This window comes from Dermacentor silvarum, chromosome 2 (assembly GCF_013339745.2).
Source record: "Dermacentor silvarum isolate Dsil-2018 chromosome 2, BIME_Dsil_1.4, whole genome shotgun sequence".
Classification (NCBI taxonomy): domain Eukaryota; kingdom Metazoa; phylum Arthropoda; class Arachnida; order Ixodida; family Ixodidae; genus Dermacentor; species Dermacentor silvarum.
Window position 1 is genome coordinate 236,914,279 of NC_051155.1, and position 27,434 is coordinate 236,941,712.

Sequence of the window (27,434 nt, forward strand, 5' to 3'; positions counted from 1 at the left end):
AATTTACTTGTCAAAGACCAGCATTTTTCCAGAGTCTTGGCAGGGTGCAGCCCTTAAACCAGTCTTTTATATGACTAACCATTAAAACAGCAAACAATGCTTATTATAGTTATTTGATACGAAAACAAACAATGGCACAGAGAGGGAATTAGGGAAGGAGCAGGTTGGCAACTGCCAATGAGAGGGTCACAAAGCCTGCCTATTTTTTTCAGGAAGGAGGGGAAAGAAAAGGAAGTTGAAGAAGGAAAGTAAAGAAGAAAGAGCAAGATCACTGGCTACAAAGACTAAACGACAAAGCATTGAGAGCGCAAGTAGGAACAGAACATGCACATAGGTCGCACTAATTACAAAAGAAAAATATACAAAAACAAAATTTGCAAAACATTTCGTCCCTTGCAGTCTCTCGCAAATAGCAAGCCAAGCCAGTTTCTTGTAGAAAAGTAAGCAGGGTTTGATAAGCCTGGTCATCTCGAGATGTACAAACACTCCGATACACGCAATGATCAGGGGTCGTACACTGCAGGCCAAGTAAACTATAGTCCCTTAGTAGCAACGTGCTCTGAGCAAGGAAAGCAGGACACTCTAATATAAGGTGATTTTTGCAGGAACCGCAAGAAGCACACATTGGACTGTACATGTCCTTGCCGGTATACATGTTCAGACATCAGGACAGAGCCAACCTTAAGCAATAGAGCTGTAGCACAAAGAGGCAAGCCTTGACCACGAAAACGGGGAGGAAAGGATCCTGCTGGTTGTCTGGGTGCTGCTTGAGGAGGTATCGATAAACCAACAGATGAGCATCGTAAAGCCTACACAGAATTTCTGGACAGCCATATTCATTGTGAGCACAAGCATAAGTGAGTCGATCGGCCTCTTCATTTTCAGCGATACCTACGTGTGAAGGTATCTACTGGCCAACGAGGGATACTCCACGAGATATAATTCTGCTGGCTGATTAAATGATGCTATGCATAACTCGGCGATCAGTGTCACTTCTCTGTGGTCTGCTCAGGCAGTGTGGGCGTCCGTTACAATGACTGCCTTCAATGTGATTAACTCGTCTTGCACGCACTTCGGAGCAACATCAATCACTGCCAGCTCCACAAGGTTTCAAAGCATATACAGAATAATGCAAACACTCACTGAACACTAGATTCAGCACCATTGATAAAGTTGCACTCCATTCATTGTTCCTGCTCCCTATGTGGCTAAGTCGTCACCATGGATGGATGGAAACAACTTTCTTGAAAATCCAGCAAAGTTCAATGACCCGGGCTTGGGTCTCCCATGAGGGGACTTCGAGGCCTTGCCTCATCGCCGCCTCCTGGGCCCGCTGGACTGCCCACTCTTGTGTCTTGAGGTTGGAGCTGCGCAGAGCGGCGGCCCACTTCGACGCAAGAGCCTCCGGAGCTACTGTCATTTTAGCTGCTATAACAGGACACTCCCACAACATGTGCGAGAGCATCGCTCTAGTTGCCTGACTTAACTTGTAAAGAGCACTCGGGTACTGCACGGGGAAAATGTGCCGCAGTCACTCCGGACTAGGGAAGGTGTACAGCTTCAGTGACATGCTTGCATGCTTTGGGGCAGGCAACTTTGATGAAACATTTTTTTTCCCTCAGAAATTTTGATTTTGAACGTATCAGGTGCAAATCGTACATGAGTAAATATGGTAACAATGTCCTTGTGCATTGCATGCACGCATGAGAGCATATAAGTTAAAAGAAATAGTAAGGCCAACTCAGTTTAATATTAGAGATGTGCAAATATTCGAAACTTTCGAATGATTCAAATAGTGTCTTATTCGATTCTGTCTTCAAATCGAATAGTATCTATTCGTAAATGCTAATATTTTTCCAATACTTTTCGAATATTTCGGAACATCAACCGCGCCCAAATATACATATAATTGGAGCGAAAGGACGGTAAATTTTCACCCCCGCAGGCATAGTGTTGACATAAAACATGAGAACTTTTGCAGTGGAGTAGGCTACGTCACTTAGGTAGCCTGTACAGCGATCATTCGCACACTCTGAAGAGCTTTATGCATGTGAAGAAACTACTTGTTTGCTCCTAATGCTCTATTTGTGCTTTTAATAAACAACGCTCCGACACTATGTAATGACAGAAGCTTGCTAATTTTAAGATAGGTGGGATGTGAACATCGTTCTATATTAATTGCGATAACGGCTGTTCATTATTCGAAAATTATTCTATATTCAATTCAATTCGCTTCTGGGACAGTTCAATTCGTATTTGATTCGGTCTCAAAAATCACTATTTGCACACCCCTATTTATTATTTCAAACATGCCTTATCAGTAGTCGAACCTCAATATAATGAACATAGATGTGCAAATATTCGAAACTTTCGAATGATTCAAATAGTGTCTTATTCGATTCTGTCTTCAAATCGAATAGTATCTATTCGTAAATGCTAATATTTTTCCAATTGAATATCGAATTATCGAATATGAAGAAGTAAATCTAAAACTTGGTTGGTCGTGCTTTAATTCAATTGAGTATTCTCCTGCTATAACGAAATCGAAAATACGGGATCCAACACTGTATTGGTTATAGAGAGGCAAAATTTCGTTTGCGCAGGCCCCAAGATATACATTCTCGTAGCAGATATGTCAAATACAGTCACCAATCGATCTTTCAGACCACTGATTTTTCAGACCTGCGCGATCATTCGGACTTCCATGCGGCAGCGCCACCTACCTCTAGCACCAATCATCATCATCAGCCTATATTTATGTCCACTGCAAGACATAAATACAGTATAGACCACTTATAATGTAACCGCTTATAGTGCAGGACCGGATATAGTGCGGTCTTTTCAGACTCCCCTTAATTTTCCCATAGCACTCCATGTATACACTATCGCTTATAGTGCATTTGCGGGAAACGAAATACCGGTTACAGTGCAGCTGCCTGGGAGTACGGAAGTCAGCGGAGATGGCGAACACTCCCCTCAAACGGGCGCCCCAAGGAGTGCTTGAAGAAGAGAGAGAGACGGAAGTGGAGGAGAAGGGCACGTGGTGCGCACGAACAGCCAGTGAGGCTGAAACCAGAATCTTGAGTGCGAGTCGTGAAATATCACGGCGCGCATAGCGAGCGAGGGCCACGGAACTGCCAACGCCGGCCAACGCTCGCTTCACGATAACGGCAGTAAACGAAACTTCAGGGAGCGGGCGGCGCCGGCACGGCACGGCGAAGGGCGCACGCGGAGACCGTGAAATGTGAGGGAGGAGGGCGGCAGGGAAGCGGATTTCGCCTCCGCAACTCCGCCGCTTCGGTGGCTCCCTCACTTTTGACTCTTACCGTGCGCGCCCGCCGCCGTGCAAGATCCCCCGCTCCAGCCGGCCCGGCGCCAGCTCCCCGAAGTTTCGTTTTCTGCCGTTATCGGGAAGCGGGCGTTTGCCGGCATGGGCAGTTTCGTTGGCCGGCCTGGGTACAGTGGACAGCGCCGCTGCTTCCCTCGGCGCCGTAGCCGCAGCGCGCAAGGTCAACACGTGACTAGAAAGTAGAGGATCGAAGCATAAAGGAGAAAGAAGGGTTCACTGCCATTTTCTACGCGTGGCTACGGTAGCGTGGCTGAGACGTCGGCACGTACACGCATGTTCCGGCGCAACGCAGAATCGGCGACCTTGCCATTTGAGAGAGGGTGAAATTTCCGCCGCATTTTTTTTTTTCTTTTTTTTTTGTTCGCGCGCGACATTGAGGGGTCTCTCCTAAGCTTTTACTCTATGGCGGTGCCGGAGCAATGCCAGTCGGAGGCGCCGCCGCGTGATTTGGTTCGAATTAACGAGATTCGACTGTAGAGTGAATGCAAACGTTCTAGCCACATTCCTCGACTGTCACATACGCGTGGCGGCTCAGTGCACATGTTTTGCATATGTGCGGGCCTTGAAAATTGTTGCTTTGGTTATAGTGCGGATATTCGCGACTCCGGCGACTTACGTTATAAGCGGTCTACACTGTATAACAAACACAGATATATCGAATATAAAGAAGTAGATCTAAAGCTTGGTTGGTCGTGCTTTAATTCAATTGAGTATTCTCCTGCTATAACGAAATCCCACAAAAGGTGTGTGCTCAGTAAAAAATAAACATGCGTGCTATTACCCCTCCCTCCCTTCGTTAAGTTCACGAAATTTTTACGAACTTGCACTCTTCACAGTTTAGTATGTGCACATATGTAATGCTGCAGCTACGACAGTGTCTACATATAACCTAGCACCAATATATACCGGCATAACCGAAATTTTGGTCACTGTACAATGTTTCAGGCATGAACCACGCGCAATGCAGCAAACATGGTGTCCATGAGCAAAATTGCCGCCATGTCGACTAGGCACGAAGCCACAACCACGTGGTCACAACTAGAAGCGGTGCTGGTTAGGCGTAGAAGCCCAAGCAGTACGGCCGGCGGACTAGCTGGTGGCAAGCAAGAAAGTTCACCATCCATATATGCTCGCTCTTGTAGACCTTATCGGCGATCGAGCATGAGACCAGATGCACGAGCTAGTGTAGTAGAGATCAGCGTACATTCCCCTCTACATCCGAAAAGTCTGTCCGCGGCAGCTTGGCTCGATTGAACCGCACTCAGCAAGTCAAAAACCCCGCGTAATAACTTGTATCACACGGTTGCATATTCACAGTGGTGCACAGCTTGTTTGTAATTTATTGTGCAATTTATTGTGCAATTTATTGCCATGCCCCGTAGTGACACGGCAAGATGCCGACGGGCCATCAAAATTTGCAGGAGACATTTTGCTGGTCCGTTGGAGGCCTGCGTTTCTTTGACATTGCAATTTTTTTTCTTCTGCTGATAGTACCTGCATGTATGCTTATAACCGATATTGGATATAACGAAATGCATTTTGGTGTTCGATGAGATTCGCCTGTAGTAGTAGCAGCAGCAGCATTAAAAATGTACACCTGCCAAACTGTGAAGTGAAAGTTAGTAAAAATTCCGTGAACTTAAGAAAGGGACGGAGGGGCAATAGCACGCATGTTTTTTTTTTTTATTTTTTACCGAGCGCACACCTTTTGTCGGATACAAATGCACTTCATTAACAATTGTTTACCTTTATACGCGGCACCCAAGCAGTTTTTGACAGCAGAGAGCATAAAATTTGAATGCACTTTTGCAATCTTGTGCAGCCCGATATTTCAATACCATAAAAGCATTTCCCCAAGAAAATTCATTTTTTGTAAAACTTAGTGACATTTGTAAAATCGTAGAACGAGCCCATAATTACAAAAAATTCAGTATTGGCAGGTAAGCGAGATCTATGGGGAGACCAAGCAAGAATTCTGGCATGCTCATCTGTTCAGAGCCAGAAAATGTAGGGGAGGGGTCTTTTAGTAAAGTCTGCAGCCCATTCTGATGTTGTATTTTGACCAGGGCTTGGACAGCAGGGCAATGGCCAATATTGGCTGCTGCTGGGCAAGTCCTAAGCAGGCATTGTGTACGTGTTCATAGAATCATCACTTTGATGGCAGAAGATGCAGATAATGATCAGTTACACTGTTTACAATGTAAACAGTTTCTTCCACTTTCCCATGATGTGAGGTATTTGGGTGAAACTTGCATGAACATGAAGTTTGTGCACGAAGGCTGTGTAGACCCCTACTTTCATGCTCAGACCACAAGGGACAATCGCACAGCATGAAGGCACTGGGGCACATGTGAAGAGAAAGGTGGCTTCTGAAGGCTAAAGGCCTAGTCCGGGGTTACAAGTAGTAGAGGAACAAGAGTATGTGGTATGGTTCGTTTCAATTGTGGACTGCTTGCTGGAAAGGCTGCGGTATAGTTTCTATGTATGACACTATGATTGGAAACTCACTGAAAACCAATTTTATGCTGGCATTGTCTATTGAGCTGACGAATCCCTGCTTTGCAGCAGGAAATGGGTGCACTTCAGTGCTGTCAGTGCTTGTGTTGGGTATGTTGTAAGCACAATTGTCTTTTATGTAGAAAAAAGTAAACCTTTGAAAATTGAGTTTATGTGATACTGCCAACTTTTCAACATTTCCATTGAAATCTCGAAGTGTCATCTAGCAGCTGCCTATATAATTTTCAGGTGACCAGAAAACCATGTGCACATTCTGCCTTGGCTCAGTGCAGGGAGTCCCAAAATCATGTGCATGCTAAAATCAAAGCAGGAGTCCAGTTTAAGTGTAGCTTCTTTCTAAAATGCCATGTCAGTCAAGTTTTTTGCACCATCCATCAACAATGTTCATCAACATGAAGAGCAAGAGCTGAAGATAAACATAGGTGAGTAGAGGAACTCAATATCTTTTATTTAGGTGGTCAATGGACAATAGAGAAAAGAGTGAGAATTGGCTACGTCTTCAAAGGTAGCTTATCGTAACCTCTCGGAAGACCGATTCAGCTCAGAAATATGTTTTTCACATCGGCATTTCTATATCAGAATTTAAGTGATGTTGCAGGACCTCTGCACATATCCAATAAATATTGCGTGCCAACTAGTACTACATTTCTATCGCTCATTCAGCAAGAAGTCTAATGTACATTTTGGCACTCTTGTTCCTGCACATGTCCATGCCCTGGGGCTTGTGCAGTACTTATGTGCCTCAGCTGTTTGCACAATCTGGTCAAGTTTCACTGTGTAAGCGGCACTTAGTATAGCTTTTGTTCATCCCTGAGTAAGAGGAAGCGCGCATTATTTCCATTATCTAAATGCTTGCACACCTGTGGCAAGTTGGAAGTGAACATGATTCACAAGGAAAAGCACAACCCAACATATCTGCAAAAGAGGACTAGTATCTGTTCTTGCTCCAAGATCTCCAGCCGATGCAAATGTAAACCGAAGTAGTGGTTGCTGCCTGATCTTGTTCTCTTGGTACAGAACAGCACGTTTCTATGCAACTATGTCCTAAACAACATGAAAGTACAGTTCTTACACATTTGTGCCTGGCGAGTCCTTGTTTAGAAGCCTAGAACACATTTGCGGAGTTTGCCTATGCTTATAAATGTCACAGGTATAGTACTAAAAGAAGAGTGGCACAGAAAAAAAGAAAAAGAAGTAATTCTTGTATTTCTTGGCATAAACAGTTCACAATACAGTCCTTTGCCTGTGAATTAAAAACAAACAGTGTTAAAGCAGCATTTGTACAGAGACCAGTAAAATAATCCAAGGCACTGGTTTGGTGAGGTATGCTGGCCTCATCAGGAGTCAGCAGACATGCTCCTTGGAGCTGACTCGACACCCTCTCGCGCAGCGTAACGTGTGCCATCAAACTGGCGTAGGTGTATCTGAAACAAGAGGTTTGCAATGGGAGATAAAAAAAAAAGTAAGCTTCACTCTCTTCTGAAAGGCAGTTAACAAAAACAAACATTAGAAAGGTAGGTGCATGCTTGTGCGCATACAGATGTACACACTTGCAATATGTTCACTGCTTCTGAAGGCACATGCAGCTAGTATTGCTTTAAAGTTTGGCAAAAGCGTACCATTCAACATAGTCAAGGTGTCTAATGCTATGAAATTGTGCAACATTGCACCATAAAAAGACCGAACTGAACATGAAAAAATTCCATCCAACTTCTAGGCTTGACTGTACATTTACAAAGCTGTTAACATTATGTGAAATATGTAGCTACAGTGATACTCACGCTACATAGGCAAGGTTAATTTTATTAAATTCCTTTACTTCATCATATTGAAGCCTGTGCCATGCATCTAAAGTATTTAAACATTGTGACAACAAAGCTTGCAATCACTGCATCAAATTAGTTTATTAGTGCAATTTTCAAAATAAATGCTACTTATGCTACTCACTGGCATTCTACCACCTTCTATACTGCATCGTTATGTCATTAACTTTCTCGCTTATGCCAATGCATAAAAGACATTTGTATTTAAAGAATCAGGTATTCATTACCAATAAGTCAACCCAAGCAACACAAGTAAGGACTCGTTTCCATGAACAGTGATATACCGGGCGTTTCAAGTAACTTCAGCCAAGTATTATAAAAAAGTGGTAAACCGCAGCTGAGTGCAGCCATGTGGTGCTCCTCAGAGTATTTTTTATATTGTGCTTAATTAGTTAACTAAGGTGAATTATGAAACAAATTTTAACTCACTTTAGGGCCAAGTGCATTTCGTTATGTTGTGAAGGATATTCAGGAACAACCAATCCAGCCTTTGTGGCAACACACCTCCTACGTAGTGCTTTTTTCCAGCATTTAAAGAGAGCTCGTAATACATATATATAACATGTGACTGTGCTCATGTTGACATATTGCAGTGCTCTCAACTGTGTTTTGAATACATGAAGCATACGTGTGAACTATGGCGAAGTGAGCAGCTGCTGCTTTTAGCATCGGCTTGACAGTGCGTCAGCACTTTCTACAACGGTACACAGAAAGGTCACATCACTGTCACTGACAAGTGATAGCCAGGCCACCCCCAGACTTTGTTTGCCCGAAACATGGTTTAGAGCACTGCAATATAATAGCGCATGAGTGCAGTCACACATTTTTTTTTTTCTTCTTGGAGGAATCGTATATGTCTGCCGATTTTGATAAGCAAGTATCCATGCCAGACAGGGTAACCAGCCTCAGTCACATGTGTCTCTTTTGCCGATGTGAAAGCTTGACTATGCAGCTGCTAATCACCTGTAGGTGCATGGTGAACTCATCGCTGCGGCTTAGGAAAGGGAAGTTGCCACCTCGTTTCAGGTGGGCCCGTTTGGCATGCGGATAGAGTTTGTAAAGCTCTTCTTTCACTTCTTGCTTTAGGGCACTGCTGTCAAAGACCTGGGAATAAAAAAAGAAAAAAGCAAGAATTGCGCAACTGTATAGCTTTCTTAATGTCGCACATTATATAAAGAAAAAAAAAAGCACACACATGGCTAGAGGAAAAGATACAGGTTTAGGGTGAAACCTGCAACGAATACATGGCCCACCTAAAGTGATAGTTTAGCACTCTAAGAAGCTCAAAGTGTCACTTTTATCAAGAACAAACATTTCATAAGTGAGAATAGGATGTGAATATTGGCACGAGACTAGACTGACAATGTGGTATTAGGCCCCACGATGTAGCATGTCCTGCTTATAATAAACGAACTGTAGTGAACATCTGAGAACAAAAGTCAATTACATTGATTTTCAAAATCAAGGAAAATGCAGTTTTTCATATTTCAAACATTGTTTAACTGTGCGAACAAATGAACCACAGAGACAGCATGGAACAAGCACTGTGCCCGTCCTTGTTCCATTCTGTCTCTGTGGTCCGTTTCTTCGCTAATATGCACCAACTCGCCCAACAAGTTCTAAACTACCAATTTTCATATTTCATTGAGCTTATTCATGCTACCTTTTCATCGACGCTAGTGTTTGCAAGAGTGTGGTACTTTCTCTGTGCAGCTTCCTGACTAAATGCAGGAGGCAATGCCAGGCAGAGCACGACCTCCAAGATTCACAGTGCAGCATTAATTTCCTACATATGGAGCCCCATTTGTCGCGGGTGATTTTAATAGAGGAAGCATCGCAAGTTTCTTGAGGTCTCAATTTTCTTTGCAACTATATCTATTAACAAACAATGTGAGGCCTTCAGAAAGGCCAAGATAGTAACAAAAATTTAAATTAAATTCTGGGGTTGTATTTGCCAAAACCATGCCTTGATTTTGAGGCACACCATAGTGGCGAACACTGGATTAATTTTGACCACCTGGGTTTTTAACGTGCACTTGAATCTAAGCACATGATCGTTCTTGCATTTTGCCCCCATAGAAATGAGACTACTGCAGCCAGGATTGAACAACACAACAGCAAAAATTTATTAAATGTTTGCTTTTTGTGTCTCCTTAAATGGCCCAATTTTTACACATTACCAAATGCTGACAGTCCTGTATGAACAAGAAAGTCATAGGCACAGCAATTTGCAACACCATTACGCTGTTAAAAAAAAAAAAAAAAAAGCGAGTATGATGCATTTCCCAATTGTAGCAAGCAAAGGCGGCAAAACACAGTCACAGCACTTGTAACTTTGCACTAAATGCTAACAGTACCAAGACGTGCATAAAAACATTGCCTACTGCTACTAAAGTGCATTACACGAGTACTGAGATGACTTATTTTTATTGCGTTGAAGGTCCAGCCACTTTAAACAAAGAATACTGGCCAGTGTTAGAGTGCCCAAAATAATTTATTATATCGTTCTGTTGCACTGTGGCAGGCATGGTGACATGCGAAGTTAGTTGAAAACCAGGAACACACGACAAGTGAGGCGCAAGTTTACTATAATATGTATTTGTTTCTACAAACCAGTTTCGGTTCTGGTACCCTGGAGGTGGACGTATTACAACATCACGATACATTAGCTGGCTCCATTCCTGTGATTGCTGAGGCTGCGCCATGTGAGTGTGGCCACAATAAGTGCACGCAGCAGTCTCGTTTATTGATTTATAAGCTTTTGGCCTCTATTGAAATGTAGCTGCCATGGCTGGAAATCGAACCCACGACTAGGTAGCGGAATTCCACAGCCACTGTGCCACCGTGGCGGGTCTAGTAAGTATGCACCTAAGCTGCAAAGGCTTTGATTATCTAGAATGCACGAAGCGCTGTAGCTTTCATAAAATAAAGCCTATGTTATCATTTTCATAGGTGCAGGGAGATTTGGTTAAACTACCGTATTTTCCAGAGTATAAGTCGGGTTTTTTTCTGGATTTTTCGTCGGTGCATCTTATAGAATGGTGCGAATTACATACATTTTTTTCCCCAAAAAAACTGCCATCAAAATCGGATTGGATGCTATGGCCACGCGAACCGCACTGAGTTGACCTCCTCTGGCAGTTGCTACAGGTTGTGTGCGCGCTATGGCAGTACCGGGTTCTGCTCGCGATCGAGTTGCCGAGCACCGTGCGAGAAGGACAGAGCAGCAACGCAAATGGCGGCAGGTCGACCGTTAGTCGACCGACCCGGAAGTCATCGCATCTGCAGATCGCTTTCAAGATACGGCGCGTGCCGCTGCACAAACTACGCAGTTGCTACCAAAGTACAAGCCAACCCCCCTCCCTACCATGCTGCCTTCACGCTTTCCTCCCTTGTGCACGATTCGGCTCACTGTCGCATGCTTTCACTCCCACATCCAGCATATGGTGCGCGGGGACAATGTTATCGCCCTGGGACTTTATACGGCACCTAGCGGCGACCACGACGGCAGAAGTGCGCCTGGAGTGTTCAAATCATTGCTATCTCAATTATACAGGAATGGCACCATATGCTTGTGCGTGACCCGTGTTCACGAAGTGAAATGTCACAAATTTTTTTTTAATCGCTTACCGAATGAACAGGTGCATCTTATACACCAGCATGACTTATATACGTTTTTTCCGGAAAAACTGCTGTTTTGAAGGGGGTGCGACTTATACAAAGGTGAGACTTATTTATAGACTGGAAAATACGGCAAGTAAGTAGTTTTCCTGCACAACCCTATACAGCAGGCAGATACATTCCATTTGCCAGCTCATACACAGTGCTGCAAGATGCCCCTCTAGTCTTTTGCTCACTGATTCAAAGACATAAGAATGGATGCAAACCTATCTTCTATATTATCAGATTTTACACACAGGCAGAATAGGTACAGACTAAAGGAAGAAATCCATGCGCACGAGCAAGTAAACAAGATGCAGAACAATAATGTATTCGCAACAACATAAACATGTTCCTAAAGCTGCAATTAAATTGAAACTGCACTTGAGGATGCAAGGCACAGTGCTGTAATGTGTGCAGCTGAATGTAACTTGGGTGTTCACTTATGTTCGAATGTAACTATGAGACACTGCATAGTAGTAGTAGTAGTAGTAAACAACTTTATTGAGGTCCTGAGAAGCTAGGCAGGGGGGCCTGCTAGGAACTACTTTTTGAATAGGACATAACAGGTTACACGTACACACTGTTATTTTGTTCACAGGTGTACCTTTCTTCAGCACATGCGTTTGCGTAATAGGATACCTAATGACATACAGAATGGTGTTATAGTGATGCACAACCTCGAGACATGCGACTCAACAACAGAAATATTCAACTGTGTTTGGCCAGCACAGATTCAAACACGATCTCTCCCTCCGAGTTCATGTCAACGTCTATTATAGCATACAGGAAACACCACGAAGTGAAAGGTTATGTTGAAGAAGAACTCACATCAATTATTGTGACAGGAATGCCGTCCAAGTATTGGGGCTCCACGTAGGAGTTCATGCAATTTAATGTGAGTCGTGACGCAAGCTCTGACTGTGACAGAGTTTCCAGCTGAAAAAAGCAAAGACCAATTAATCGCAAACACCAAAAGTAAAAAGACAACATTAAGTGCAAATGCTATGACAACATTGACGACAGTGGACATTCATTTTCACCACTGAACCAAGATCAATTCGTGTCAAAGTCTACATTCCTTCCTTTTTTTCTTCTTTTTTTTTTTCTTCTGTTTCAGTATGCAGCTTCTCTACTATTGCTGTGAGCATGTAGCAATGAGAACATGGTGTATTGAACTGCTCAAGACAAATGTATGACTTCTACATGGAACAAAAAAACAGTTAAATTTTATCTTGAGCTATGTAAGGTTTGCACAGGAATGTTTGCTTTTTGGATGCTAAAGGCAGGGTAACTTAGGGGAAAGAAAACACACACACACACAATCTACACATAACTAATGCAGTGCATTGTGAACTATAGCAAACAATACCAGGTGCTAATCACAGACGTGGCCATAAAGACAAAATAGCTTTTATAAACTGTGCTATTGCTGGCAAAGATAATTGTCTTGCTAGATTGCTTACTGCACTAGAACCTTGTTATAATAAAGTAATTAAGAACAGACAAATTCTGCAGACCAGTGTACTTACTGTAACAGTAGCTTTACATTTTGTCGATTTATACCACAGAAAATTTAATATAAAGACAGTAAGTTGATTTTCATTACGCCTGCCAAAAAAAAAGTGGTCGCAGTTTCACCTGAAAGGCGAAGCATCAATTGCGATAGCAAACTTGTAGAGAGCTATACGGAGTAATGATATTAGCTTTATCAGCTGTATAAACTTGGACATGCAGCAGCATTGGCAACACGCAGAACTGTTGTCGACGCCATCGGCGTTTTGCCCGCGTTCGCTCAAAATGCGTGCGGCGTTGGTGACTGTTGCCGGAGCCTTTGATATAAATAGGCACTTGGTGCCGCAGCTAAACGTCGCCTCCCTTCCCTCCCCCTCCCCCACGGCTTCTCGCGCGTCGAGAGAAGGTGCGTTTGCTCTACATATATGGTGATTGTAAAGGAGAAAAGAGACGCCTACTTCTGCAGCCCTTAAGCGAGCACGGCGCAGAACGCGCGTTTGTTCTCCGCCGTGCGTTCACTCCCCGTGAAAGACGCGCCCCTCGCGCCCTTTCACTCGCACATACAGCGTTCGGCGCGCGGCGACGATTTCTTCTCCAAATGACGTCATACGGAACCTCACGGCGACGGCTACGGCGACGCCGACGGCAGAAATCTGCTTTTGAGTGTCCATATAATTGCTATCGCAATAAAAAAAGGTAATTTATTTCGCTATTTGGCTCTGCACTGTTTTAGTAATGTCCATCAAATGGTCTCTTCTATGCAACATTACAAATTTCTCGAAGCACGCAAACATTTCATAGTGATCTTTTGCAGTCTCCTGTGTGCTTAATAATTAACCTTCTGATTATATAAGAAGCAGAGGTAGTATGAGCTCTCTTTCAGGTTTACGTCACATTATCGTTAATTTTACATACTGTGCTAACTTTCACAGAAAATACTGCATCATAACATCACTGCCATTAACTCGCCTCTTTAAAAATCATGCCACACAATATCACGATTCAGTTAAAAGTTGGTTTTAGTTCACAGCTCCTGTGTTTAAGCAGTGCAAATGGTACCACGCATTCCAATCAATAACACTTCCAGAACACAGCCAGACCAAAATCGTCCTGGTGGTTCTGGCAGCATGTGGGTAGCCGAAAGTTAAAAAAAAATGAAAAGGCCCAGTATTGCCTGCTTTAACCTCCAAAATACATGCACAAATGCCCCCTCTCTCACAGCCTGTGTGGATCGTAAAGCCCTGCACAAGTTATCATGCTTTAAAGCTACATGATAACTCAGTAGTTGACACATCTGGCAAGTGGGCAACATTTAGTTCTTCTTTGCCATAAGGTGAGAGTGAAGCTGAGATTAAGGACGACATGGTAATGATGGCATGACGAAGAAAATGGTGTAAGATAAAGGAAGAGCGAAGTAAACCCGATTTCAAGCTTTTAACCCTTTATGGACGAGTGCTGTGTACCGGCAAAGACACCTCTGTTTCACATCTGACAGGAACTGCCTGCAGAAGTTCCACTTGAATTATTTCCGCCCAAAGGCAGAACTAATTTTACTGAGAAATGTTCCGCAATATATTTCTTATTCTCGGTGTATTTTGCACATTTAGATGAAAAATTAGCATCTTCCTCAGGTTTTTTAATGTCTCGTCCTTAACGCGTTAACCACTGTTGCAGTAAAAATACAGAGGCTGACAGACACACATAACCTCTTTTACATATAGATCTCCTCCTTCTTAGGTGCCAATTAATTCTGTACACTGAATATTTAGTTTCACCAAATTTCTAACATCACCAGAATCATGAAAAGAGTACAGCTGCAAAACGAAATAATAATTTTCAATTCTTCATCGATCTTTGTCAAGTTTACAGACTGCAGACTCCACGCGAGAACTCTTTACAGGAACATCAGATACAAGAAAATTTCATGTCTAGCATACTTGAAAAGCACCTATCCAGCCACTAGAAAATTATGCCTGATGTAAAACATTGTGAAAAACAGTGAAAGAAGTGAGCCCACTACAAGACAATGCATACTGACACCGAGAGCAAACACCCAGTCATCTACTCTCCAACTTGTTTCATCTATAACACTTTACATATATTATTCAAAGTTCAAGCAGAGATCCAATCAGAAGCATTTCAATATGTATGTGACACCTTTTAAATATTATTTTCATCAGTGCTTTTGCTTTTGATGCACTATCCTGGCAAGCACAAATGTGCACACAATAGCACTTAAACCAGATATATCTGCTCTTGTTTATCACCCTATATATATTCCTTCCTCCATTCCCTATAAATGCTCAGTTGTTAGACAGCGCCTGTCCCATGTTTTCCTATTCCTGCACTCATCTTTCTGTGCACTGATGATCATGCACAGTGAAATGGTGGATACGTCATTGAAGGTATTGTCATGGTGTGTTCGTGGTGTCATCAAGCTTCTTAATTTGAGCATCAAAATTTTGTGTGCTACGACCCAGAGAGCATCACAATCATCAAGGGTGTCTAATTGTTGACCCAATGGGTTGGGTCCATTTGCATTAAAAAAAAGAATTGGAAATCCCAATGGTTATATTTCACTGGGTGTTGCCAACAAGCAAATAGACCGATGTTTGACTGGGTAACAACTCATTAGACCAATAGGTTAATAATTAATAATTAATAATTAGTTTCTCTATTGGAATTTATGCTACTGAAGACTAGACTGCTTGGAGCTTCCGGCCTAAAAAAATGAGCTTACCCTTTAAGTGCAGAATTAACTTGGTATGCATATGCGCTGCAGTTGCTGGCTGTTCATCTGTGTGAAGCCTAAGGCTACTTCTAGTACAACCATCAATCTAACCCATGCACGTGACCTCAGGCTTAGTCACTAATTAGCCACTGGTACGAACATATTAGTGGCAAGCTTCCCTACAACAGCTCATCGTCTGCAACTCCACTGGCCAGTGGCGAATTTTAGTTGCGGAACAATGCCCAATGTTTCGGCTGTTAGGCGTAACCAGTGCTGCTTCGTCCAGTGTCAGTTACTGAAATTACAGTTAGGTTAAAAGTTGGTGCTTACATATTTGTAGCAGCTGCACAGTACTTTGAAAGTAAAAAAAAACAGCTCACTAATGAAAGTGGGGATACGGATGCCAACTTGGATAGCACTAACGTTCTTGGCTGATATCTTTACAACCTCGCACCAGTGGATATTGTCTATCAATGGCAGCAATATCCATCAATGCAATATCCATCAGTGGATATTGGCATCAGTGGTATTGTTTTATGGTATGTGCGTGACAGTGACACCTGTGGAAAGTCTATATAACCGAGCAGGTCCAAAAAAATCAGGCGTCTGAAAAACCGGGTGGTGACTGGATACATGGTCAAAAGCATGCTGTACACCCGTGCAATGTTCAAGAAAAGTTCTTGCCTTTTCTACCATAAAATCGATTGAGTCAGCTATGTCATTGGGTAGAGGATGAAGGCTGTAGCTGCCCATTACCATTCTTTTGAGAACCACTGCTGGAAAAAGCCAGAACCTGCAACAATTGGAAAAAAAAAAAAAAAAAAAAAGCTGGAAGTTCTTTTCATTTCTGGGAAAGCCCTGGCAAGTGGCACAAGATGCAAAGAATGGCAAAGGTAAAAGAGGCACCGGGATACAAGTTTGCATTATGCTCTGGCATTGTACATTCCAAAAACTTATCTTCTGCACATCTGGGGTGATTAATGGAAATCTCTGCTGTCTGCTTGTAATTCTTTCTATAGTCGGGTACAACTTAAGAAGAGAGGAGAGGCCTCACCCACATGACCGAAGTGCGGCAGCCCCAACTGACTCTGCGACTAAAGAAGTAGTCCCGCTGACGCAACTTGGCCCAGCTCGAAGCGTGGGCTGCATGTTCTCCATCAGCGGGGTCACCGGCTGTCTAGCTCATGACGTCAGTCTAGACTGTGTGCCCATTGGTGGAGGCTTGCTTGCACCCGCTTTTGAGGGGCAAATGCCGCTGCTTTCTAAAGTTGTACCCAACTATAGTTCGAATGAATTAACACTGAAAATTGCAGATGCACAGGAGATGGCTGAAACCTTGAAGTATAATTGAGTCAACCAAGGAATTGAGTACAAAATTCTGAATTTGTGCAACGCAAGCGCAGACATTACATGCAGAGCAAAAGATGGCCTCCATGTGGAATTTAAATAAACTCCTCAAGCTAGTGGGCAAAAATTGTATTAAGTACTGGAGACAACTGAACTCATTTTTGCAATTATCCAAGGCACTGATCTTCACCGCTTAGGTGTTGGGACCACTTTTGAATGCATGCAAAGACACAATTAGGGCCTATGTAGTATTAGTGCCAAAGCATTCTTCAAAAACACTAGAAGCAGCGATTGTTGAATGAGTTTCCTTGTAAGAGCAGCTAATTTAATATTCTCACTAGTGCTTTCAGTGAACCCACAACTGTATTTATACTTCTACTGTTACCTCTAGCTCCCTACACAACTACACGTGCATTCCATGAAGTGAGTGTTTCCACTACATAGAAGAGTTAGGCTAAAGGCATCGCCTTGGAAGCTTTTTCTGTCACAGGTGGAAGTGCTCCTACTGAGCATCTGGATATGTAATCATACCAGCCAATCTGGAAACTAATATTCATAATACTCCCACAGACACAACCATGGGGGGAAGAGGGAGGGATGGCTCGCATATTTCTTTTTAAATCTTGCCCTGGGCACGTGCCTTTTGTGAGATAAATGCACACTTTATTCAAAATGATTTACCTTTAGATGCATTGAATTGAATAGAATTATGTGATTTTACATGCCAAAACCACAATATGATTATGAGGCACACCGTAGTGGAGGACTGCGGATTAATTTTGACCACCAGGGGATATCTAACATGCTCCCAAGGGACGAGACACAGGCGTTTTTGCATTTCGCTTCCATCAAAATACGGCCGCCGCAGCCGGCCTTTAGATGCAGTACACAAGCAGCAGCAACACACTTGCAACAGCAGAGGGTGACAATCATCACATTTTTAGATTGGAGCAATTTTTTCAGTGACATTGCTGTTGCTGATGTTGCCTGCTTTGGGACCATATCTGTACAAACTGCATAAACTTGCTTGAAGTAAGTACCCCCCCCCCCCCCCCCCCCTTCTGGCGTTATTGCACCATCAGAAAACTTCTAACCAAAGGTTTCGAGACAGATGATCAAAAGTCATTTGCGAACAGAATTTATTTTTAGTAACACTTGATTCAACAATCGCAAAGATGTAAAACGAGCCCAAATTCGTAAACTTCATGGAAAGATCGTGCAGGTTGGCAGGTATGAGTAACCATCAGTAAAAAAATTCGACACTGGCACTCACAGCACGGCGGTGTCTGTGTAGGAGAAGATAGAGGTGTCCGAGAAGCTATTGCAGAGAACGAGGGAGTGGACCCTGGGGCACGTGTGCGTGACCTCGGCAAACTTCTGGGCCAAAAAGCCACCCAAGGAGGCACCCAGCACGTGAACTTTGTCCAGCTGCAGATGGTCCAACAGTTTACGGAAGCCAGCTACCCACTCACGCATCGTCCAGTACACAGGGTACTCCAACTGCAAACATCAGTGCTCATTATATCCACTATTCTGTGGGCATCACTGTTATGTTTCTCATCACAGAACAATTCTGCTTCACCGCCCCCCACACTTTTTCCCCAACAATCCCAACGAATGTGATTACAAAAAACATTCTGGGGTTTTACATGCCAGAACCACAATCTGATTATGAGGCATGCCATAGTGGGGCTTCCAGATTAATTTTGAACACCGGGAGGTGTTTAGCGCGCACATAAATTCAAGTACATGACCGTTCTTGCATTTCGTCCCCATTGAAATGAAGATGCCGCAGCCAGGATCGAACCCTCGAGCTGAGCAACACAATGCCATAGCTGCTAAGCTACCGCAGTGGGTACGAACACGATTTTCATACTGAAGCAAAGATGTGAGGAAGCTTATTCTCAATCTGGCTTCGTGCTCATTTATAGTTCTTTTAATTACAAAAACCAAAAGTCATATACCGCAACACTGTGTCACTGTATTTAGCTAATGATGCACAAAAACGGGATTTTACATCCCAATGCCGCACTGGCAGTACAAGACACTCCGTAGTGGAGTACTCCAGATTAATTGTGAACATCTGGGATGCTTGGACACTGAGGAGCAATGCTAAATCAGCTAGGTCAGCTACACATTTTTTTCAGAACTATACCTGCCCATTCAGTGGGAAAAGGTAAATTATTACTGACAAGAATGAAATCCAAATTTCCCTTTTTCAATTTTACATTGAAGCCTTGGCGTGATAGATTCCAATGTATTTTCTCAGTATTGGTCAGTTTCGGTGTGGCAAAAGTTTTTGATATAGGCCAGGTTAAGCCTTTGGTTCCTTGAGAATGCAGTGCAGCCCTTTGCCATTAAACAATTATCTAGACTCCAGTAGATGCTGTCAAAATCCATGGTATCATGACAAGCTGGCACAGAAATTTCAAAATGGCGTTTCACCTTTCTCTCATTTCTGCTCCTCTTGTAATGTACCAAGCCTCCTCTTACAGTAAGGGTAATTGGGGCTATTGCAAAACGGGTAATTTGATAATTTTGCTTAAAAGAGGTAGTTGGTTCTTGGAACAAAACGAAATCTTCGTTCAAGTTATGGTTCAAAATTAAATAAAATTTCGGGGTTTCTCAAGCCAAAACCACAATGTGGCTATGAGGCATGCTGTAGTGGGGGGCTAAGGATTAATTTTGATTACATGGTGATCAATAATGTGCGCTTAATGCACAACACAGAGGCGTTCTTGCATTTTGCATCCAATGAAATGCGGCCGCGACAGTTGGGATTTGTTTTCGTGACCTCGTGCTTAGCAGCGCAACGCCACAGCCACTAAATCACCACAACAGGTGAAGTTATGGTTCTGAGAACTTGTATATACATGCAATTCATGTGCTTATCTCAAATATGCGGTCCATCTTTATTTATCTCATTTCATTATAATTTTATAAAAGGTTCCTTAATTTCCGAGAAAAGCTTGTGGCAAACAAGTTCTTCAGATTTTGCAAAACAGGGTATCGACGACTTCTTCATGATATAAGAAATCCAAAAAGTACAACCTTATTGCTCCGTCTACCCTAGAACAAGAGCTGTGAGGGCTTTGAAGCTGACACGCAGGAAAATGCTCTTCCGAGCGTCAACTTCGTAGTCTCGCAACATGTGACCAACGTGCAACCAAATTAGATAAGTAAGAATGGACCCCATATTCGAAATAAGCACATGAAATGACATACATCTAGAAGTTTCAGCACCATAACTTGAATATTTTAAAAAATTTATTGGTCTAAAACCCTACTCCCCTTTTTAACCAAGCATTCCTTTTTGTGTCCCAATCCGCACCCAAAGCTTGCTGCACTTTTTTTTTTTTTTGCTTTTTATTTCCTTCAATATGTGGCCACAGCAGCCGAAAGTTGAACCCATGACCTTGAGCCCAGCAATAAAATGTCATGGCCACTGAGCCACTGCAGCAGTTAGCATAGAAAGCTGCAAGCAGTATCTTGAAAACTCCTAATCATAAAGACGAGATCTTTTGAAAATTAATGACAGGGCTCTGATGTGGGCACTGTGCTGCTCTCTTTTTTTACATCTGTGTATTACAGTTTGACCAAGAGAATCATTTCAAACCAGCAACTGTAAGCAAAATGCTTTGTGTGCCACCTTAAATGACTGTTATCAGTCTTTCACCCTTGGTTTTTGCTATTTAAGGCTCAAGCGATAGCATATAACTGGCATCATTGTTATCATATAGTGAGTAAACCGCTATGTATCACTGCGACAGAAAAAAAAAAAGCGCACTTCTGCATGGCTCTTGTACAGGTCTGCTGCCAATACTTTAATCTGATTTAGTGATTGATTGATTTATTCATTGAATGATTAGAGAGCTTTACCAAAGCATCATTTACAGTCTGCTCTGGTCACATTTCATTGCTCAAGCACAGCAGAGAACTGTGTTGATTTTGCGTTTTCAATAAACGTGTCTTCAAGAGATGCAAGCAACACATAGTCAGCTTGGCTGCAAAACAGCAAAGAAGCGACAGTGCAAGGCACCAGGGACAAGAGACAAAGGTGACACAACATGGTGCTGAATTAACAACGTAAGCCTTTTTATGATCAACATTTGAATAAACATTGACAATGGTATCAAAACAAAGTGCAAAAAGATGAAAAAAAAAAAAAAGGGCAAGGCAATACAGTTTGACAAAACAGAAGTGGTGGCAAATAATGGCGAACAGCTAACAAGAAAAATCACAGAAGCCCACGAATTTCACAGCCTATGTGACAAATACGTAAACAATCCTTCTGTCAGCCTCATGTAAAAATAACTGTTCGCTATCGCTCACTCAAAAATACCGACACAAATTGATCACCATGCGTTGAAAACATGCCCTCTTGCACATGCCTATCTACACTGGCTTGCACAAGTGCTTGATAAAAAATTCTTTATCAAGCAATAGGCAGAGATGCTAGCTCTTGGAACTCTGTTAACCAACAACCAGATAGCTATTGCGCAAAAGAAATGCACTTATAATATACCTGGCTCAGAAACGCAGAAGCTTGGGCAAGTATGTGTCTCTGCAGGGTAAAGCTGCACAATGCGGAAAAAAAAAAAGACCTAGCTGACTTGTGGAAACAGTTCCTCTTCAAAAATAGTAATTCCTGGACAAATTGTAATTTTTAATCCCTCTGCAACTCGCCCCCCACACACCCATAAAACGAGCTTTTCTGTCCTTTTTATTGCACCTGGCCACGCAACTGCAGCACCTAGCTCACTTTCTTGCTGGCGCTGCCTAAAAATTATTAACAGTATTCACTAACACTCACATTGTACACAGATGCATGACAAGTGGCAACTTCAATGACATGATCATAATGATGAGCAACGATAAAACTGCCAATAAAAAGCAGAAGAATTCAATTACATCGATTAACAGATACAGCATATTAAATAGCAAAACTTGCTAGGTTTGTCAGTTTATAATGCTTGGAGAAAAATACAATGTAAGACAGAGGAAAGCCAGAGTAGAGACACAACATAGATTGGCACAAACTTTCAATCTTATTCCTGTCAGGAGCCATCAATTTAGGCAAGTTTACTACACAGTGCAGTGAGGCAAGACTCAATTACTATGAAAAGAACAGTAAGAAAATGGTGAGATATGGACATCATCACTGCCTCACTGCAACATGCCATTTCCACACCTGCCCATCAGCACTCTGCAACTTCTACAGATCAAAGTTCTGGGAGGAAGCAAAGATTCTACTGCCAGAAAACTGATGGAGCCGTTTTATATTGCCTTTTAAAAGCAATGCATGCATGAGCTATACTTTGATTTGTCTAGTAGTGAGAAAAGGTTCTTGTGCAACATGCTGCAATCATTGTGTTCATATTGCTTTTACCTCCCATTGTCGGCGACATTCAAGTGACCTTGAGCCAAAAGCCAGAGCCGTTGTCCGAGCACTCAAAACGAGAGCATGCCGGCAAGTTGCGGGAACAAAATGAGATCATCCGGGCAACCAGTGAAAACTTAACAAAATGCGGTCTCTGGCCGTAACCCTTTGTACAGGGCCGCATTACATACGCTAGTTACGCTCCAAACAAGTTACAAAACACATTGCTTCCGAGTTCTTCCTAATGATTCTTCACAACATCACTCAAGCTGTAACTTCTAGTACGCTGAAGTTTTATTTGCCATTTCCAATAGCGATGTTTAAAAGGCAGATACAGGGGACCTAAGGCCACACATTTGCAGCCGACCTCTTCGATGTGACAAGAAGAAAAAGTGGCGGCAGACGCTGCGCACGTTGGACTGTTGCTAGAAGAAACACAGTTGAAGGCGGCGGCACCACAGGCAGTAAAAGTAGCCATATGGTAGCCATTTCATGCTTAATACATCTACTCACGATTATGGGAGCTCCCGTAATCGAGGGTAGATGATGCAAGAAGCCAGAATTCATTGCAGAGCAGGTAAAATTAATGGTACAGGTGTAATTAGTGTCAATATGGTCCAAAATTAACCACAATGCACCACAGATTACAGTACCTTCAAGACTGTTCCACCTAGCCTTATTTTTATTTAATTTTAAATTTTTGGGGGGGGAGGGGGGGGGTGAGAAAAAGAAAGAAAAGAAAGGCGTGTCAACTAAAGTCAACACAGAAGAAGAAAATGTCGACATACATGCATTTAAATAAAAAAGATGAATGAAAAAAAATTGACATGAATAAAAGAAATGGAGGGTCTGGAGTCTGGAAAAAAATTTAGGGTCTGACAATGGAATGAAGAAAATAATGCAAATCCAAAAATATCATGCAATCATGCAACATTGCACCATCTTTCAATGGCAAATTTCAGTACATATAAATACATATACATCAACCTTGTCTTCTTTTGCGCTGACTTCGGTTGACACTCCTTTTTTTTTTCCATAGCGATTGTTTTTGCCTCACTGCATGCATGTGGCAATTTGCTTAAATTAATGGCTTCCGACAGAAATAAAACAATCTGAAAGGCGGCATCAGTCCCATCTCTGCATTTTCATCTTCATTTCTGTTGCACTGCATCTTTCCTTAAAAATGCACTTAAGTTCAACTTCAACTCACTCAGTAAAAGTGAGCTGGAAAAAAAAAAACATTTTCATTATCTAAATATTTCGAAAATTCTTTGCATATACTGTGTATGTTCTAAAAACAATAATGTAGATAATAAATAAAAACATAGGTATCCTAAGTTTGACTTATGTTGAGCAGAGGAATGAAGTCTGACGTGAACAGATAGCAAAACACTTACGTTGATCAATATTGAGAAAGGACATACAACTTTTACATAGGGTTGTTCATTTTTGGGTTTTATATTTTTTTAAATTCGGGGGGTAAAGATCGGGTACTATTTTTCAAGCTCTAATCGGGGAGAAATCGGGTTTTTTGTGGAACCATTCTGAAATTTTTTTTCTTCTTTTTTTTGGGTTACCCTTACAAAAGTACTAAGTAATAAATTACATTCGGCATTTTTTTTTTTTTTTATCGGAGGGTATCGCGAGCTCCTTAACGCTAACGCGTTACAACTAGCGATCTGTTTCAAGCTGGTAATCGGGCGGACATCAGGGTTTTCTAGCAAATACTCTGAAGTTTGGCATTTGTTTGGAAATTAATAAGTAATAATGACAGTAAAGAGCATTGATAACTTCAAGGAAATGAAACATTTTATTTACGAAAAGCTGGTCATCCATTTCTTACACATCCTTGTTAGCATACATTATCATCTGCATGCGCAACATGTCGGTCTCCATCCGAGACCTGTCCAATCTTTGAACGTATCTCAGCTGAAAGTTCTCTCAACATCACAGCTTCAATTAGCTAGGCACAACGATGTCAGTGCAACAATGTCAGTGCAACGTTGTCAGTGCAACGTTGTCAGTGCAACAGTGTCAGTGCAACAGTGTTGTCAGTTACTAACTCCGAGATAGGCGCACTCGTTGGGCGGTTGGTTGAAAGCCATGTAGCGTCCACAGTGCTGCACGCAGCTTGTGAAATTAACTATAGGTCACTGGAGTTCACTTAAGCCAACAGGATCCAACTTCGTTGTCTCAAGGCAGGGTAGCTAGCGCGTGTGCACCGCAAACTCCGCGCACCATTAAAAAAAAAAAAGATTAAGAAAAAAAAAAACAGGTTTAACCTGATTCTCCTGAAATATGTTCGGGGTGTAAAAATAGGGTAAAATCGGGTTTTACCCAAAAACAAACAACCCTACTTATACATACAGCAACATTTTCCTTTTTGAAAACTTTTTTATGAAGCAGGCATTACATGCATATGCGTACCTGAGCTGTAATTTAATGCATGCAAGTATGTCAAGCACTGAACTTACCGATATCACCCGGTATCCTCTCGCTGTGAGCGCCATAATTTGCCTAAAGAAAACATCAGCTGTACCACTGATTGGTGGCAGGCAAACAAGTGGGCAACTGATGCTACGTGGCCCATGGTCATAATACGTCCACACTTTGGAGCCACCTTCATCAACTATCACCTGAAACAAGCATAGAGAACACTGAATAACCTACAATTTATTACAGCAGTGCAAACTGTGGTAGTGGTGGTACTACTACTACTACTACTACTACTACTAGAGGTTTCATCACAAAACATGAAAAACAAGCAGAATGTATACTCTGTTTCAGTAGTTCCATACAGCACTGTGGAAACTACAGGCTTCTTCGACCAATCAGGGGGGGCGAACACATCTTAATGATGTCCTGCCGCACCCTGCCGTCTGCTACAGTGCAGTGTTGCAGTGCAGGAGGCGGCATCATCTACTAAGACTGCAAATGCACAGCGAGATCAGCTGTTGTGATAGCAGCTGTAGAAAATTCTATGTCGAACAAACGGGGCGTTGCGTGAATGACCGCATATGTGAACACTCAAATAAGGTCAGCACACAAGGAAGAGATAGCCACCTTTCATTGCATTGTGTTGAATGTGGTTGTGGGTCACTTTTTAGACATTGCGCCATACAGCCCATACTGTCAAACTATCATGATGAGCATGCACGGCTAATCTCTAAAGCCTTCCACATCCAGAAGAGTGGCCATGCTTGTGCAAGCTTTCCTTAAATTTCACTCCCCCTTCCAAAGAAAATTTCATTCTTATCGAAGTGATTACTCTCTTTTTACTTTTACACATGCTCCCTTCATGTGTTTTCTAGTTCTTGCAAAGTGCTACCTATATTATTGTTGCTCAAAAGAATAAACATTGGGATGTTGCTCAGTGATATTGTCTGTACTGTTCTTGCACCGTTTCCGCTCGTCATGAACCAACCAAACCAAATGTGTGCGCGTTTGTAGAATATACAAATATATGCTTGACGATAGACACTGCCGTCATGTTAGCACATGCACATCAATTTTGTTCACCTTGGACTTGAGAATATGCCTTAAATAGTGTCCCATTCAGAGCTTATTTTCCAGTCGTCTTGACTCATCAAAAACCAAATTAACCTTCTGTGCACATCCAAGTTCCGTATTTAACTTCCCCATACCTCATTGAAATGGCTTTTCCTGGAACAATCCCTTATAAAAAATTCACAACTGAACACACTGATGTGATTCAGAATACTCCAAATTTTTTTGTTCTTTTGTGAGAGTTCAGGCTACTAATTCCACTTTGTTAACACACGTTAACAGTCAACCAGAAAAAAAACATGACAATCATATCAATAAGTACGGTAAAGCTATCTCCAACGCTGACATATCAGTTATTGGCAAAACCGGGAGCATTATGCACTGTAAATTTGCAGGAATCGCAAGTGGTTAACATGAGACACATTCCACAGCAAAGCACTCCTCACTGCAATATACTAACACAACGAATGCACCTCAACGTTCAGTGTCATCTTTGCACAAGCTAAATGTGCTATTCATACATGTGCCCAGATCCCTACCCGGTGTATAAGCACAAGAAAAAAGTTTGTCCACTGATGAGGAGACAGCGATACTAGGATTATTGCAGTACAGTTTGTTACCTCACATGTATGGAAGTAAGCATACTGAAAGTTTTCAACAGAAATGCCCAAAACAAATTTCGGATGTGTCACTCAGTATTGGTAAGTCGTACGTTTCATTATGCATGCATACTTCATGCCGTTGTCAAATAGGCAACACTCACGTCTTAAAATTTTTTTGAAACAGCCCTGTCAGCGCACACACATGTACCCTGTCAGCAGATGAATTTTTCGAGCGAATTCACACAGTCCATGTGGCTTCGCAAGACATAACAGTAAATGTAAAAGTAAGGGCGTGAAAGTTAAGTGTGAAAAGAAAAGTATGCGACGTCAGGACGAACCTTCCTCTGGGGTATGGTGGCTCTAAAGCTAGCATATTCCGGCGACTGGGAGATTTCGCTTGAAGATTTGCTGCTCAGCAAGCTGAACCTGAAAGGAGAGAATAATCCGCTTATCGGCGCTTGGTAAGACATATAAGCTCCTCTCACGTAGGAGTTAGTCACCGCAAATCATGTGACATGCTGCACTGAACACTTCGGCAAGACGACGAGATGGAAGGAATGTAAACACCGGCAACTGCATACGTTCATGCGAAACTGCCCGGGTAGCACTTCCCCCAACTTGTAATAATCCAGCAAAACCCCTGACTCCGTGCTTATCTAAAGTGTCGAGGGGCCGAATCAACACCGCTAAGGTCTCATTACATGGCACTTACACTCTTTCAGCGCTCATAGTAAGCAGGCAGCATTAATGAGAAGCGGACGCTTCTTGAATGCAGTCGTGGGAACCAGGTACGAAAAGGAGTACGCAGGTTTCAAAGTACGAACTCACGTAACCGCGCACATACACCACACCACATACACACAGTTGTGCCTCCGTTAGCTTAGACCGATCCCCGTTTCCCACTCTCCAACAGCAGACAAACAGCTGTCACTGTATTGTCAACATTTACAACGGACACAGTTTTACTCTTTTTTAGTAAAACGCTTGAGCGTCTACAATTACA

At 42.4% G+C, this 27,434-nt stretch overlaps 1 protein-coding gene across 1 annotated transcript; it reads right to left on the bottom strand.

Moving 5' to 3' along the window:
• Window positions 1–7,048: 7,048 nt before the first annotated feature.
• Window positions 7,049–27,351, bottom strand: LOC119442907 (maspardin-like). Its single transcript, XM_037707971.2, has 8 exons — window positions 27,144–27,351; window positions 26,770–26,857; window positions 24,797–24,958; window positions 18,216–18,442; window positions 16,280–16,388; window positions 12,181–12,288; window positions 8,653–8,793; window positions 7,049–7,290 (listed from the first exon to the last, which is right to left on the bottom strand). Exons 1-8 carry the CDS (start codon window positions 27,158–27,160, stop codon window positions 7,204–7,206), a joined length of 939 nt encoding a protein of 312 aa, XP_037563899.1. The 5' UTR covers window positions 27,161–27,351; the 3' UTR covers window positions 7,049–7,203.
• Between the last annotated feature and the right edge of the window lie 83 nt (window positions 27,352–27,434).